Source organism: Mercenaria mercenaria, chromosome 1 (assembly GCF_021730395.1).
Source record: "Mercenaria mercenaria strain notata chromosome 1, MADL_Memer_1, whole genome shotgun sequence".
NCBI classification, from domain to species: domain Eukaryota; kingdom Metazoa; phylum Mollusca; class Bivalvia; order Venerida; family Veneridae; genus Mercenaria; species Mercenaria mercenaria.
This window is the reverse complement of record NC_069361.1, coordinates 48704041-48718151: the sequence shown is the minus strand read 5'-3', so window position 1 is coordinate 48718151 and position 14111 is coordinate 48704041. Positions and strand designations below refer to the sequence as shown.

Sequence of the window (14111 nt, the reverse complement as noted above, 5' to 3'; positions counted from 1 at the left end):
TGGAGGTTTTTTTTTCATGTTCTCGAAATCAATTTTCCAAAACAAACCAACATACAATATAAAGATTATTTGAAACTTATAATAGATTAAATGTAACAAAGTTTTTACTGTCTAAATTGCAAACACGGAAAAGGCATAAATGAATAATAATATTTGTAACTGATCTTTAATTAAACTTGTAGTCATAATCAAGAAAAGAATTCTGTTTCATCCGAGTTGATGATTTATTTCCTGCTCAGAAATTTGTATCATTTCTGTCCTGGTTTCAATATCTGTGAGACATGTGGTTACCACGAAATTCTTCTCCACTCTTAAGACCAATGTTTTGTTATTTTTCCAAATCGGTGGAAATATTTCTCTTTATAATACTTCACATAAGTGTCGAATATAATTTTCTAAGTTTCATTTCTTATATTTACATTATATTTCTTTCCCATTTGTAAACAAGATTATATAATACATTGCACACATTTTGTTGCATTTAACATTAAAATCAGCTTTCCGGCCATTCTATTCACCAGAAGGAACATCTGTGACGTCATCTAAGGAACGTTCCCCCTGGCTATACGCGGACGTCGTCAAACAGCGGCTCGTTATCACTAAGCAGCGTTGACGTAACTTTCGCGCCTTTCCTTTAGGCATTATTTAAAGTACAAGCAGGCACCTAGGTAACAAGACTAGCTGGATAACTTCCTCATCTTAAAGAATTCTACACCCAAAGGTTTCGAAACACAGGTGAAAGGGGCAAGTAATACAAAGTTAGAGCCCGTAAATTCTCGGCCATCTTATGCCATCACCTCAGCTAATTACTTGAGTGAATGGTAAAACATTTAATCCGCGATAAAGAGAGCATTTCACACCATCGGTTATGACAATCCTGTTCTCTAGCCTCAGAGCTAATTACGTGGGCGAATTGAAAACATTCATGGCCGCGATAATAAGAAAATTTAACTCCGTAAGGAATGCCATTGCTGTTCTCTAACTTAAAGAGTTGATAATGTGGGCGGATTGTCAAACTTTATAGCCGCGATACAGAGAGTATTTCACACTATAAGGTATGACATTCCTGTTCTCTAAACTTATATAGCTTATTACGTGGACGAATGTAAAACTTCATATCTACGACATTGAAACAACACACAGTCAGGACTGATATTCCTGTTCTCTAACCTCAGAGCTAAATACATGGGCGGATTGTCAAACTTTATAGCCGCGATTAAGAGAACATTTCATACCAAAAGCTGTATTATTAAAGTTCAAATTTGAACAGAGCACTTCGCACAATGAGGAAATATGTACATTTAATCGAAGACGTATTTATAATTATTTTAGCATTTAACAGAAGAAAAAGTGATTCATTGCAGACTTGATACAATTCCAAAGTTTGCTGTATACGAATTCTCAATACTAGTAATACATTCTAGTAATGGAGTCTGTCTGCAATTTGAAATTAAGTGGTCTCGACCATCTATACTGCGATATTCTTTCTGCATGTCAAAGGATCTGGAAAGTCTTGACAAATCAAATTTACATTTAGGACAGGACGGTATCTGCCTATTTAGGTCATTCCTAACATCTAGATATAATTACGCAGGCGGACTGTAATCTTTTACAGCCGCGATACAGAGAGCATTTTACACCCTGATAAAGAATTATATCCCTGTTCCCTTACCTCAGAGCTACTTACGTTGGCGAATTATAGCATTTCATAGCTGTATCATGAAACTTAAAACTTGAAACACGGCACTTCACACAATGAGGACATATGTGCATTTAAACAAAAATGTATTAGTTTGCTATAACAAAATTCACATTTTATCTAAAAGTAATTTATTCTAGTAATGCAGTCTGTCTGCAATAAGAAATAAAGTTTTCTTGATCATCAATACTGCGGTATTCTCTCTGCATGCCGAAGGATCAGAAAGAAGACATTCAGGTCATACCTTGAATTTGACTTGTGTGAGCATTACGTCACCTTTAATGTAGAGTGTATCTACACGATCAAGAGGTATCCTGTGCTTGAACTCCAGTAAGTGCTGGTTGTTCACGGCTACCTGTAAATGATATGGAAGTGCAGTCACGGCGTCAGAAACTGTATATTTGCTTGTTGATTGGGAAAATATAAACAAATTATATACATTGTATTTTAAGAAGCTTCCTCTATTATATACATATTTACAGTCGCGATGTTTCTTCCTATGAAACTATAAATAGCCATTTCATTCAAATTATATATAATATTCCTAAGGTGGCAGATATGTGCCATTTCTTTTATTTCATTCTGTCACAGCGACATAACAAAAGGTCTTTATGGTACCCTGCCGAAAGTCGGCCCGCTGAACTTCGTACCTCCTGTAGACATTAAATTATGAAGATATTCTCCATATGACCTTCTTTCTATGTACAATATTTCATGAACACATATCTTGTACTTTTAAATGTACAAAGTGTGTAACTAGCGGACTGATTGAGAAACTGGGGTATAAGTTACCTCCGGTAGTAAATATGAAACAGAAATAATAAAACTGTTGACGCCTTAAAACACTGGGTGTGTAAGCCAAGTTACCGTGTTAAGTCTATATAAGAAACAAATTAAACACACTACATGTATAAATATTTTCATACTGATTTAAGTAACCGCCCTGTTAGCGGGTAGGTTAAACTAAAAGCTATAAGTCACATCAATTTCAATTCGTGAGAAAAAAAACACAAAAAACAATGGTTACAACAATAAGGTGACGTCAATAAAATACTTAAATTTACCTTGAAACAATGAGGTTCAGCCAGAATTATCATCTCGAAATACTTGTTCGGCTGAAAGGGGAAGTAACCGCCAGGTAGATATATTTCCGGGGGACCCCAACCTTTCTTTATATTTGTATTTCGAACAATAACATTTCTGCCACTCAGGTAATTAAAGCGCACATCAAAGTGAAATGCGATGACGTCATTTCCACATTGCAGATTGACTGTGACCCTAGAAATACAAAGGTGATGTTTAACATTGTTTTAAAAATTAGTCTTATGCTTTAAAAATATTAAGGATGTCAGTATTCATTCGACACAAAAAAAAATTGAATAATCAGAATAAAACACAAACTAAAAACAAAGGTATGTGACAAACCGGAAATACTAACGATAGTCGATATCTTTAGGTAGCACAGAAAAAAAACTACTTGAGCAGTACCATAAGGAAACCAACATAGTACATTTGCGACCAGCATGGACCCTTTCAAAGCCTATTACAATTAGAGAAACCGTTAGTGAACAGCATGGATCTTGACCTGACTGCGCGGATAAGCAGGCTGGTCTGAATCCATGTGGTCGCAAACGCACTATGTTGGTTTTCTCGTGGCGCGGCTCAAATATTTACTTGTATTTAACTTACCTTCGAGCATTTGGGTGTGGTACTCCACAGATGAAATGCATATCATTTGGTCTGAGAAATCCCGTTTTCTGTACAAATGGTAGTGGCTGTAAGTAAAAACGAAGCTGTGTGGTCATATTGATGCAGCATTTTGCATTACATTTAGGCATAAAAAAGTCTTTGTTTCCGGTAACATGCTAAAAAAATAGGGTAGGTAGGTCGGATTTAAAAAAAAAAAATTATTAACTGAGACTTTTCGGAAATTATTTTTGTGTCAAAAAATGAATACACACATATATACAAGGGGGTAATGCCTTTAGAACATCATCAGTAAGTTGATTTCTAACATCACTAACCATGTTTAAAGTGCAGTTTTGCAATTTTTGTTAAAAAGTTGAAAAACAATGTTTTCCAAGGCCATAATAACATTTAGGGTCGGGCCAAAAATTTAGGGTAGGTCGGGATATCGAAAAAAAAAACAATATTTTTTTACGCCTTAATTATATATATATTATGTGAATAAAACATTAAAATCTGGTTTCAAAAATATGAATATTTCCGTCTATATTGCACGAGGCAAGAATTTGATGATAATGAAAAGTAGACATTTTGGATGTCTTTCATTATGTTTTCAGGCCATATTTGTAGCATAGTGCACCAAAGAAAACGTTTTGTTTGTTTGTTTGTTTTGGGTTTAACGCCGTTTTTCAACAGTATTTCAGTCATGTAACGGCGGGCAGTTAACCTAACCAGTGTTCCTGGATTCTGTACCAGTACAAACCTGTTCTCCGCAAGTAACTGCCAACTTCCCCACATGAATCAGAGGTGGAGGACTTATGATTTCTGACACAATGTCGTTTATCAAATAGTCACGGAGAACATACGCCCCGCCCGAGGATCGAATTCGCGACCCCGTGATCAGTAGACCAACACTCTTACCTACTGAGCTAAGCGGGCGGGCAAAGAAAACGTACCATCAAAGAAAACGTACCATCAACTGACAACAGGTATCCCAATCGTTCTGGCATTGATATCGTTTGCCGAATTAGCAATTGCATGATGCGTTCTATGACTATTGATTTAATTCAAGGCTCATAATGCCTTTGACCAAAATGTGGCTGCCACATTTTCCATTATGGACATAAAATATATCACTTTTTTGTTAAATCCCATTTTTATAATCGGTTTCTTCAATATTTGTGAAAGATTTGAATACTGATTACCATAAAAAGAATAATTATTGAATCTGTTTCTTTTTATTACCTCCCTTCAGGACTCTAAGTGTAAAAAACTTTTCTAACGACACTATTATGCATGATATTTGTTTGAAAAACTGTTTTAACATAAAATTTAAAGGCATACGCTAGAGTGTCGGTATATAACATTTCGGGTCGTATTTAATTTAATTTTTTTTCACCCTGTGAACACATCTGCAGACCTCTCAAGATTGTTTTTGATACTTGTAATCTGTATAAATATTTAGTTCTGCTCAGCCTGGGTCTAGAGGGCGTGATCCACTACCGTCCCTGAACAGGCTAAATCAAACCGAGCCTGCAACATTTTCATGCTCTTTGAGCGACCAGTGGAGTTTCCACTTTTTCTATTTTATTTCATCAACGCACCTATAAAAGAACTGATACAGGCTGTTGATTTTCTAATTAGTTTACTTACATAATGTTGGTGATGATGATGAGATAGGTGATGAGGAGCACTGGTTGAGGCATCATCCATTTCCCCACCAAAATGACCATTGTCATTCGCTGTTGTTTTATTTTTGCCTTCATGATCCATGCTACAACTCTGCAACATTAATTATAACGTATTTTAGTAACAGAATAGAAAAAGCTCAAAATAGCTTAAAACCTTTAAATATATTGCAACCTGTGGAAGAATATTATAATTAAAAGCCGGAGAATCTTATTTATATGCTCAACAGTTCGAAATAATTATACGTAATTTTGACTCATTATTTTGATATTTCGACATACTCGTAAGTTACTTATTGTACATGATATACTCTACGCCTATGTATACTATAACAACCATGGTCATGTACGTGGGAAGCTACCAGCCAATTTTAGTGGCGTACACCTCATATATCAAACATTTCGGCACATTTGTTCATATTGAACAATTGATAATTCATTTTCCATCATATATACAAGTTACTTTTTCTAAACAGTTACTATTCTTATCGTAATTTATGTTTTCATCAACGCGCTTATGAAAGAACCGATAATGACTGTTGCAATTCAAAACTGTACACTTACGTGATGATGATGCTGATGCTGATGATGAGCATTGTGTGAGGCACCATTCATTCCTCCATGAAATTGACCACTGGTATCCGCTGTTTTTCTTTTGTTACCTTCGTGATCCATGCTACTTTCCTGCAACAGAGGTTTTTAACGTATTTTAATAGCTAAATAAATCAAGCTCAAAATCGAAATTTATTGCAGCGAGAAAATACTAGTTTTATTGTTTATTTGTTTTGGGTTTTACGCCGTTTTTCAACAGTATTGCAGTCATGTAACGGCGGGCTAGTTAACGTTAGCCAGTGTTCTTGGATTCTATACCAGTGTTAACCTGTTCTCCGCAAGTAATTGCTAACTTCCTCACATGAATTATCAGAAGTGGGGGACGAATGATTACAGTCACAATGTCTTTTATCAAATCGTCACGGAGAACATACGGCGGGCTAATACTAGTTTTATGAAACTGCTAAACGGAACACAAAACGGAAAATATCGCGACCATTTTGAAACATCTCTTTTGACAAAGAAATTATATATCGATCATAAAGATGGCATATCTCACCCTCTTGCTCTGACCAGAAATAAGTCATTGTACATGCCTATTTTTTAGAAACTATTTTCATGAACTGGGTAAACGTCTAGCCAATTTTAGCTGCGTATTTCTAATATATCGTACAGTTCGGCAGATGAGTATTGTTCATACTGAACACTTGATAACTTATTTTCCATCATGAACAAGTCACTTTTTCTCAACGTTTTGTATCGCAAAGACGAGCGTACTTTATGTTTTCATCAACGCGCCTAATAACTGTTGCAATTCAAAGTAGTTCACTTACGTGGTGGTGGTGGTGATGAAGAGCATTGGTTGAGCCACTATTCATTTCTCCTGAAAACTGACCATTGTCATCCGCTGTTATGTTTCTATTTTTAGCTTCGTGATCCATGCTACAATTCTGCAACAGTGATTTTATGTATTTTGAGGAAATATTTTTAAACCCTTAAGATTAAGTGTAACGTAACCTAAGGAAGAATATGATTGACAGGAAAATTGTATTTAATTACTCCAATTTTTGAAATACTTATCTCGAAATTTTGAAATTTTGAGATACATTATTACAACTCGGAATTTTGACATAGTAACTCAGGCGTCCAACTTATTTCTCTCCTCCTTCTACTCACGTTTGAACGTCTGTCTGTCTGTCTGTCTGTCTGCCAAATACCAATAATGTTAATAGGCTTCTTCTTAGCGGTATTTAAAATAACGTTTAGAGAATGAATACATATATATTTTATCATGTTATAACAAACTTTTTTTCCATGATGAACACATTTAAAGGTGCTTCGCACACAAAGGTAGCTAATCAGCTTCTAAACCACTATAAGTACGGATATCGCAAGGTGATCAATTCTGACTGAAGGGACATATCTGGAAAAAAAAGCTACAAAACAGTGAGAGTTCCGGGTTACTTAGCCTTGCTCTTTGCGAATGGACAGCCTGTTTCTTTAATGTGCCCTGTGTTATTACCGAACGCGCGAAGCCTTCTGTCATAAGAAGACCCGACCGCGGGCCTCTTAGTAAGTTAGTTTGATGAGAGACACTTCAAGTTATCTCCGAAATATCTAGCGCATGTATCTATATGTTCATGATATATATTAACCGTCATGTATGGACATATATGTTGAAATATACTGAAATACATTCATTTATAGCATACTCAAGCTACTCAAGATGTCAAACTGAATGCGGGATATGTAGCTACATGTTCAAGTATACTTATTGGTATATGTTACTAGGGTAGCGGCTCAACCAGGTCGAAGCTTTAGTAGATATGGTCCAGATATTGGAACATTCTAAGCCTAAACAAAAAGAAACCTTCTGCGACCTCCCCTCAAAATATTTAGCTACCCCAGGTACCAAAGTTTGCCTCAAAGGATAGCCAGGACCTAGAATTACACGGAAAAAATCTAAAAGTATATCGCTTTGTTAAATTGTTATTGTTTAAATAAAACTGATTGATTTGTATGTATTTTAAAGAAAAATAGAAAGAATATCCTTTAAAAAATTTGAGGAAAATCAGCTTTTTTTTCAAAAAGAGAAAAAAAACGTTCTGTAAATAAATCAGATAGTTCAAGAAAACTTACCTATGACTGACGAACCCTGCTCAACGTTACTCAAAATACAAACTAAAATACTGACAACAATAAAATATATAAATGTTCTATCCAAAAGACCTAAATGTTAGACAATGATATAATAAGGAAATTGAACTAGTTTTATTTTCTTCCGTTCTGGAATTTTTGATTTTTAAACAATGATAGTTAATATCCTTGTATCTTCTCAAATTGAAATCACATGTATAAAATTCAGCTAATTTAGAATAATTTTATAAATATTTCCCAAAGTTTCGTTTAAAATGAAATATTTGTTCGCACATCATATTGTACAATTCTGGGCGTTCCATAGATAGAATCGGAGGTATTTCAAGTAATTGCAGAATGAATATTTGTATTCAAATTTCTGTCCCATGATCAAAATGGGCACAGCACATACAACTATTAGGATGGAATTTTTAGACTGATTGAAATTTAACGTACTCACTAACAGATGATCCAATGCCAAACTTTCACTAAAATAGTTTAAGCAAAAAAAAAAAAAAAAGAGGAAATCCTCATCAAATGTATTTTTAGTTTACTAAGTATATAAATCAATGCATGGATCCGATCTGTCAATCAAACCAATAATATTGGCCAATAAGATATAGAGAATATTAGGTTACTGTCTGATAAATTAAAATTTATTAGGCGAGTTGAAGAAAATATATTAGGCGAGGCTCTGTCGAGCCTTATATTTTTTCGTAGACGAGCCTAATAAATTAAAACATTTTCAAACAGTAATCTAATATTCTATTTATCCTACCTGTTCAGAAAATTGGGAAAAAGTCGTTGGAAAGAGCAACGGCTAAACGGCGTGCAGACTTGACGTCATATAATATGACGTTTGCTAGTGTAATTCAGTTTGTGGAAAATTGAAAAAATGCAATAACTTTTTTGTTTCTGGATAAAAACTTTTGATTTGACCACTTACTTTCTTAGTTAGAACATTTTCAATACCATGATAACAGTTTCAATGAAAATTTGGAAAAAAATTGTTTTCAAAATTTCCGGCTGAAGTGCTGTAAAAGTGAAAAATAGCAATAACTTTTTTGTTTCAGGATAAAAACCTTTGATTTGACCACTCATTTACTAAGTTCAGACATTTCAAATACAATGGTGATGATTAAAATGCAAAATTTTGATAAAATAAAGTGATTTCAAAAGTTCCCGCAAAAGTGATATCTTGACACTGACTAGATAAAGCAAAGTTTATTAGGCAGGCTGATATTGTGCTATATCTTATATGAGGGTAGGATAAAAAGCGTTTTCCGTCGATCCGTAGACTTTGTTGCTAAGGCGCCATTGTGTCTCACAAGCTTACCGTAACTAAGTACCTACAGACTGTAAAGTTCTAAATAAAAACAGCACTCTTTTACGTTCTCGAGATGCTTTACATATAAAATGTAAATATGACATCTAGAAATAAGAAAAGAAGTGACCACATGTAATAAATAATTGCGAAACCCGATGTAGCATGTTCATTTATCAAGTGTATCATTTCAAGAAATTACAGCTATTTTTTAATTTGTTCTCAGACAGGTTTTACAGGATTTTCATTCGATGTAACGAAATTCTTTAAGGCAAATAAAGCATACATGTGAACGGCGATCTCCAAATTTCGGCCACGCTCTACACATTTTGTATAAGAATTTTAATGCTAAATATTTGTGAACTGATTTTTTGCTTCTCTCCTAAGGTCAGAAGTAATGTCGAATGCATTATCATTATTAGTTTCAGCAACATTCAACAGACTTCGTGTAAGAATTTAAATGCTAGATATTCCGTGAACTGATTTTTTGTTTTTCTCCTTAAGAATATCAGAAGTAATTTTGAATGCGTTATTCAAGTTTCTTGCCTTATTTAATGTTGCAGATGGTGCGTGAACCAACTGAAACGAAGAAAGATTGTTATGAAAATGATGTTGGTTGCGTTACCACAATTAGAAAAAACAACTTGTAGCCAGTAACAAGAGGAGCCATACAACAATAACGCCTAACTAACATAAGTTGATGTTCTGATTATCTATTTTTATAGATATAAATATGTATTTTTTTCATGGGAATCAGCATACATTCGGAAGAAGGTGTTTCTGCATCTTTTGTCCAACTTGCTATGTATATATTTCGGAATAATGTCTGTGAATGCGTTTGTGCGAGTGCATGAGTGTTTTAATATCGCAATGAGCATAAAATTCCGAAACGATGTATAGACATATATTTCTTAACTTTCTTGTTTTCAAAATACAAATCTCAATGAATATAGAATTAACATGCGTTAAATGATCGTATGACTTCTTTATTTAATAACCACTAAGATGTCCATAAATATCATTGTGTACAGCTTGTAAGATTTTACGTCAATCTGTAGCATTGACTGATCAAATAATAAGATAATTTAATTAATGACATGAATAAATGTGTCGCATATTGAAAAACGTTAACACCTGCTGATTTGTTACTCCTTCTTTTCAATAAAAACATGTATTATCAATTACAACTTATAACAGGCACACACTATACTTGTGTGACTAACACCGATGTGACAATCGATCTGCTTCCTTTTGTCGTTCGCAGCCGGCGATAACCGTGATACATACTGCCAAAGTTTTAACTTTTTCAAACTGCGTGACATTCCTTCAGAAGGTATACACAAATATTGCAGAATTTCCAAACATAACGATGTTGTGGCTAACAGTATCAGTCGAGTTTCCAGGAGAATACAACATATTAAAATAAAATACAATGATTTTAATTCACATTTAAATAATATACTGGTACTTATTCGCAAATATAGAAATGAAAGAAATTTTGAAATCATCATATATCGGTTGCGTAAAAGCACATGTCATGCACGAACATATAGAATTTACAACGCGCAGGTATTATTCAGTGAAATCAACAGATTCAACTTTAATTTATTTATAGATATATTCCTCTTTGCAAGGACGCAACTGTATCGTGATTTCTTTTTATTATATGTATTATACTTTATACCAATAAACAGTGAACATTTTATGCGGTCCCAAAATAAACAAATTTATCAAATTCTACGACTTTCATATTTATGAAGACCTTATTAGCACCGATATTTAACAGCTACATTTCATCACTTTTCTTTACGGAATTAATGTAACCTAAATTATAATAATTAAATGATTCATTTAACGCGTGATCCGACATGTTTTTTAATCTTTTTACAGTAATGAGTAGAAGATTTAGATACTTTATAAAAGCGTATCCGTCATAGCGGTATCATGTGTATCCGCCATTTTGGAGAAAGCTTGTGAGACATAGCAACAATATCCAAGTGGGGCGTTCCTTATCAGAAAAGTCGGATCTATCCATTATTTATATAGAGTTATATTCATAACAAAATATCATGCAGTAACAGTCCAGTTTTTAATGCCTGGTACACATTTATACGCATATTACTGTTAATGCATATTACCGTATTACTGTTAATAAACACAATACACCTGATAGTTTCATGTTAACGTAAACTATATCATGAAATAATTGTTCATATTTTCAAATATGAAATTTGGTTCTAGTATACCTTTAAAGCCCTGCTCCGCAGCAGTTCAAATTCTATTGTGTGTATGCAACCCATGATTACAATAGGTAACAGTTAACGGCCACGCGCCACACTTCATTTCATAGTTCATAGTCAGGATTTTCTTGTTGTTTTTTTTCAGTGACAATTTAAGGTTAAAAGGTAGGACTGGAACAGGTCTTTAACTTGGGAAATCACTACTTTTAATTTATTTATAAGCTACAGTGTATTTCAATAGTCCTTCTGTAAAAGTAATTGACCGCCTGTAGCCAAATTATTACCAGCAGTTAAAGCAGTAAAGACAAGCTCACTCCTATTTACCCCATTTTTGATTAAACCATTCTACTTCAAGCGATATTGAAGCACATTAGGAAATTATCTAGTATGTATTCTAAATCTAACAAGAATTCCAGTTTAACCACAACTATACCAGCAACATGATTCAAACTTTCGACTTTGTTTAATTTGTTGAAAACAATTGTAACTTAACAATGATGTCGTGGTAAAAACCAAAGGACTCTATATAAAACATTTGATGACTTGATGTGTGATTCTAAGTTTTTTTCCTGCGCAAATCTATACGATAGTTACGATTGTCGACAGTAAGAATCGGGATGAGATATAACACTTTCGTGTCGAACTGAAACGAAAGTAACGAAGACGAAATATTTAAATCTGCACACAATATGCATCCAAGTCGAATTGTTGCGAGGATATATTCCACTGGGTACCTGGATAATATATAAAGTACATAAAGATTTGAATGTATAAACACTGTATAACATTTTAGATCAGTTTTGTTTAATATGTATGCGAGATTACCAATAATAATTTAAAGTAATTTAGACCAGTCTTTTTGCGGACTCGTCAGCCACAAAATCTTTACAAAGCTGTATCTTTATGCTTCCGTCAACTCTTACAAAATATTTGGCACACATGTTTGCCATAACGGTTCAACATGCAGAATAAATGTTGGGGTCCAAGTGACATAAAAATCAAATGGCCATTTTTTCGTGCCCACAAAATATATCTCGTCATATCTTTCCAACAACAATAAATTTGGTATAACGTAACTTCCTTCCATGTCTGTATTCAAGGTCAAGTTCGAGATCAGAAGAACTAAGCCATATAATATGACGGTTCCATAGCTTTTATTTCTTTAATTCACTTGTCAACAAAGAGACTTTAAAACAGAATCCTAATAACCTCAAACTTGCTTAATGTCGTGAAATCGTCATGGCCGTCGGAAAATTACTATCCATATACAATTTCAGCATTCTCTGTTTTTTTTTTGTTTTGAAACTTACAATGCACATTCAACTTACACTTATGTTCGAAGAATTACGACCTACATGACGAGAGTACGAAATCTTACGGAAATTACCGGAAGTCATTGATGATTCTTTCCAATTTCAACGCGAAATGCATACCACAGACAAGTGTTACATTTGTTTTGCATTTTCAGCTACAAGAAGGGTTTTGAAGTTTGCAGAGTTACCGTTTGTTAAAATACAGAATACAAAACATGTTTGATACTACAAGGACACAGGTGTTTCGTACGTGAATAATTTCCACAGTAACACCAGATGTTTTGTTAGTGAACAATTGTCAAAGGGACACTTGTAAGTAATTTGTTAGCGAATAATTGCCACAGGGACAAAGATGATTCGTTAGTAATTGCAGTAAGGACCCCAGGTGATTCGTACGTGAATAATTCTCACTGGGGCATAGGTAAAAGTAAATAATTGCAAGAGGGACACAGTTTATTCGTAAGTGAATAATTGTCACAGTAACACAGTTGATTCGTAAGTAAATAATTGCCACAGGGACACAGATGATTCGTAAGTAAATAATTGCCACAGGAACACAGATGATTCGTAAGTGAATAATTGCCACAGGAACACAGATGATTCGTAAGTGAATAATTGCCACAGGAACACAGTTGATTCGTAAGTAAATAATTGCCACAGGAACACAGATGATTCGTAAGTAAATAATTGCCACAGGAACACAGATGATTCGTAAGTGAATAATTGCCACAGGAACACAGTTGATTCGTAAGTGAATAATTGCCACAGGAACACAGTTGATTCGTAAGTAAATAATTGCCACAGGAACACAGTTGATTCGTAAGTGAATAACTGCCACAGGAACACAGTTGATTCGTAAGTAAATAATTGCCACAGGGGCACAATTGATTCGTAAGTAAATAATTGCCACAGGGACACAGTCGATTTAAAAGTGAATAATTGCCACAGGGGCACAGTCGATTTGAAAGTGAATAATGACCACAGGGGCACAGATGATACATAAGGGAATAATTGCCACAGGAACACAGTTGATTCGTAAGTAAATAACTGGCACAGGGACACAGTCGATTTGAAAGTGAATAATGACCACAGGGGCACAGTCGATTTGAAACTAAATAATGACCACATGGGCACAGACGATTCGTATGTGAATAACTGCCACAGGAACACAGTTGATTCGTAAGTAAATAACTGCCACAGGGACACAGTCGATTTGAAAGTGAATAATTGCCACAGGGACACAGATGATTCGTAAGTGAATGATTCTCACAGAGACACGGCTTATTCGTAGGAAAATAGCTGCCACTGAATAACAGTTGGTTCGTAGGTGAATAATTGCCACAGGGACACAGATGATACGTAAGTAAATATTTCTCACCGGAGTACAGCTGATCTGTAAGTAAATATTTCTACAGGAAAATGAATGATTCACTAGTGAATTACAGGTGGTTCGTAACTGAATAACTGCCACAG

General features: G+C 34.4%; 1 protein-coding gene across 1 annotated transcript in view; it reads right to left on the bottom strand.

The window, feature by feature from the left end:
• Nucleotides 1–9716, bottom strand: part of LOC123539024 (galectin-9-like) — a 54824-nt gene extending 45108 nt beyond the window's left edge. Inside the window, exons 1-7 of the mRNA XM_053546083.1 lie at nucleotides 7765–9716; nucleotides 6459–6575; nucleotides 5638–5757; nucleotides 5039–5167; nucleotides 3389–3474; nucleotides 2764–2977; nucleotides 1944–2054 (exon numbers count right to left, since the gene is read on the bottom strand). Coding sequence (XP_053402058.1) covers nucleotides 1944–2054; nucleotides 2764–2977; nucleotides 3389–3474; nucleotides 5039–5167; nucleotides 5638–5757; nucleotides 6459–6566 — 768 coding nt within the window. The 5' untranslated portion in view covers nucleotides 6567–6575; nucleotides 7765–9716. The remainder of the gene's footprint in view (nucleotides 1–1943; nucleotides 2055–2763; nucleotides 2978–3388; nucleotides 3475–5038; nucleotides 5168–5637; nucleotides 5758–6458; nucleotides 6576–7764) is intronic.
• Between the last annotated feature and the right edge of the window lie 4395 nt (nucleotides 9717–14111).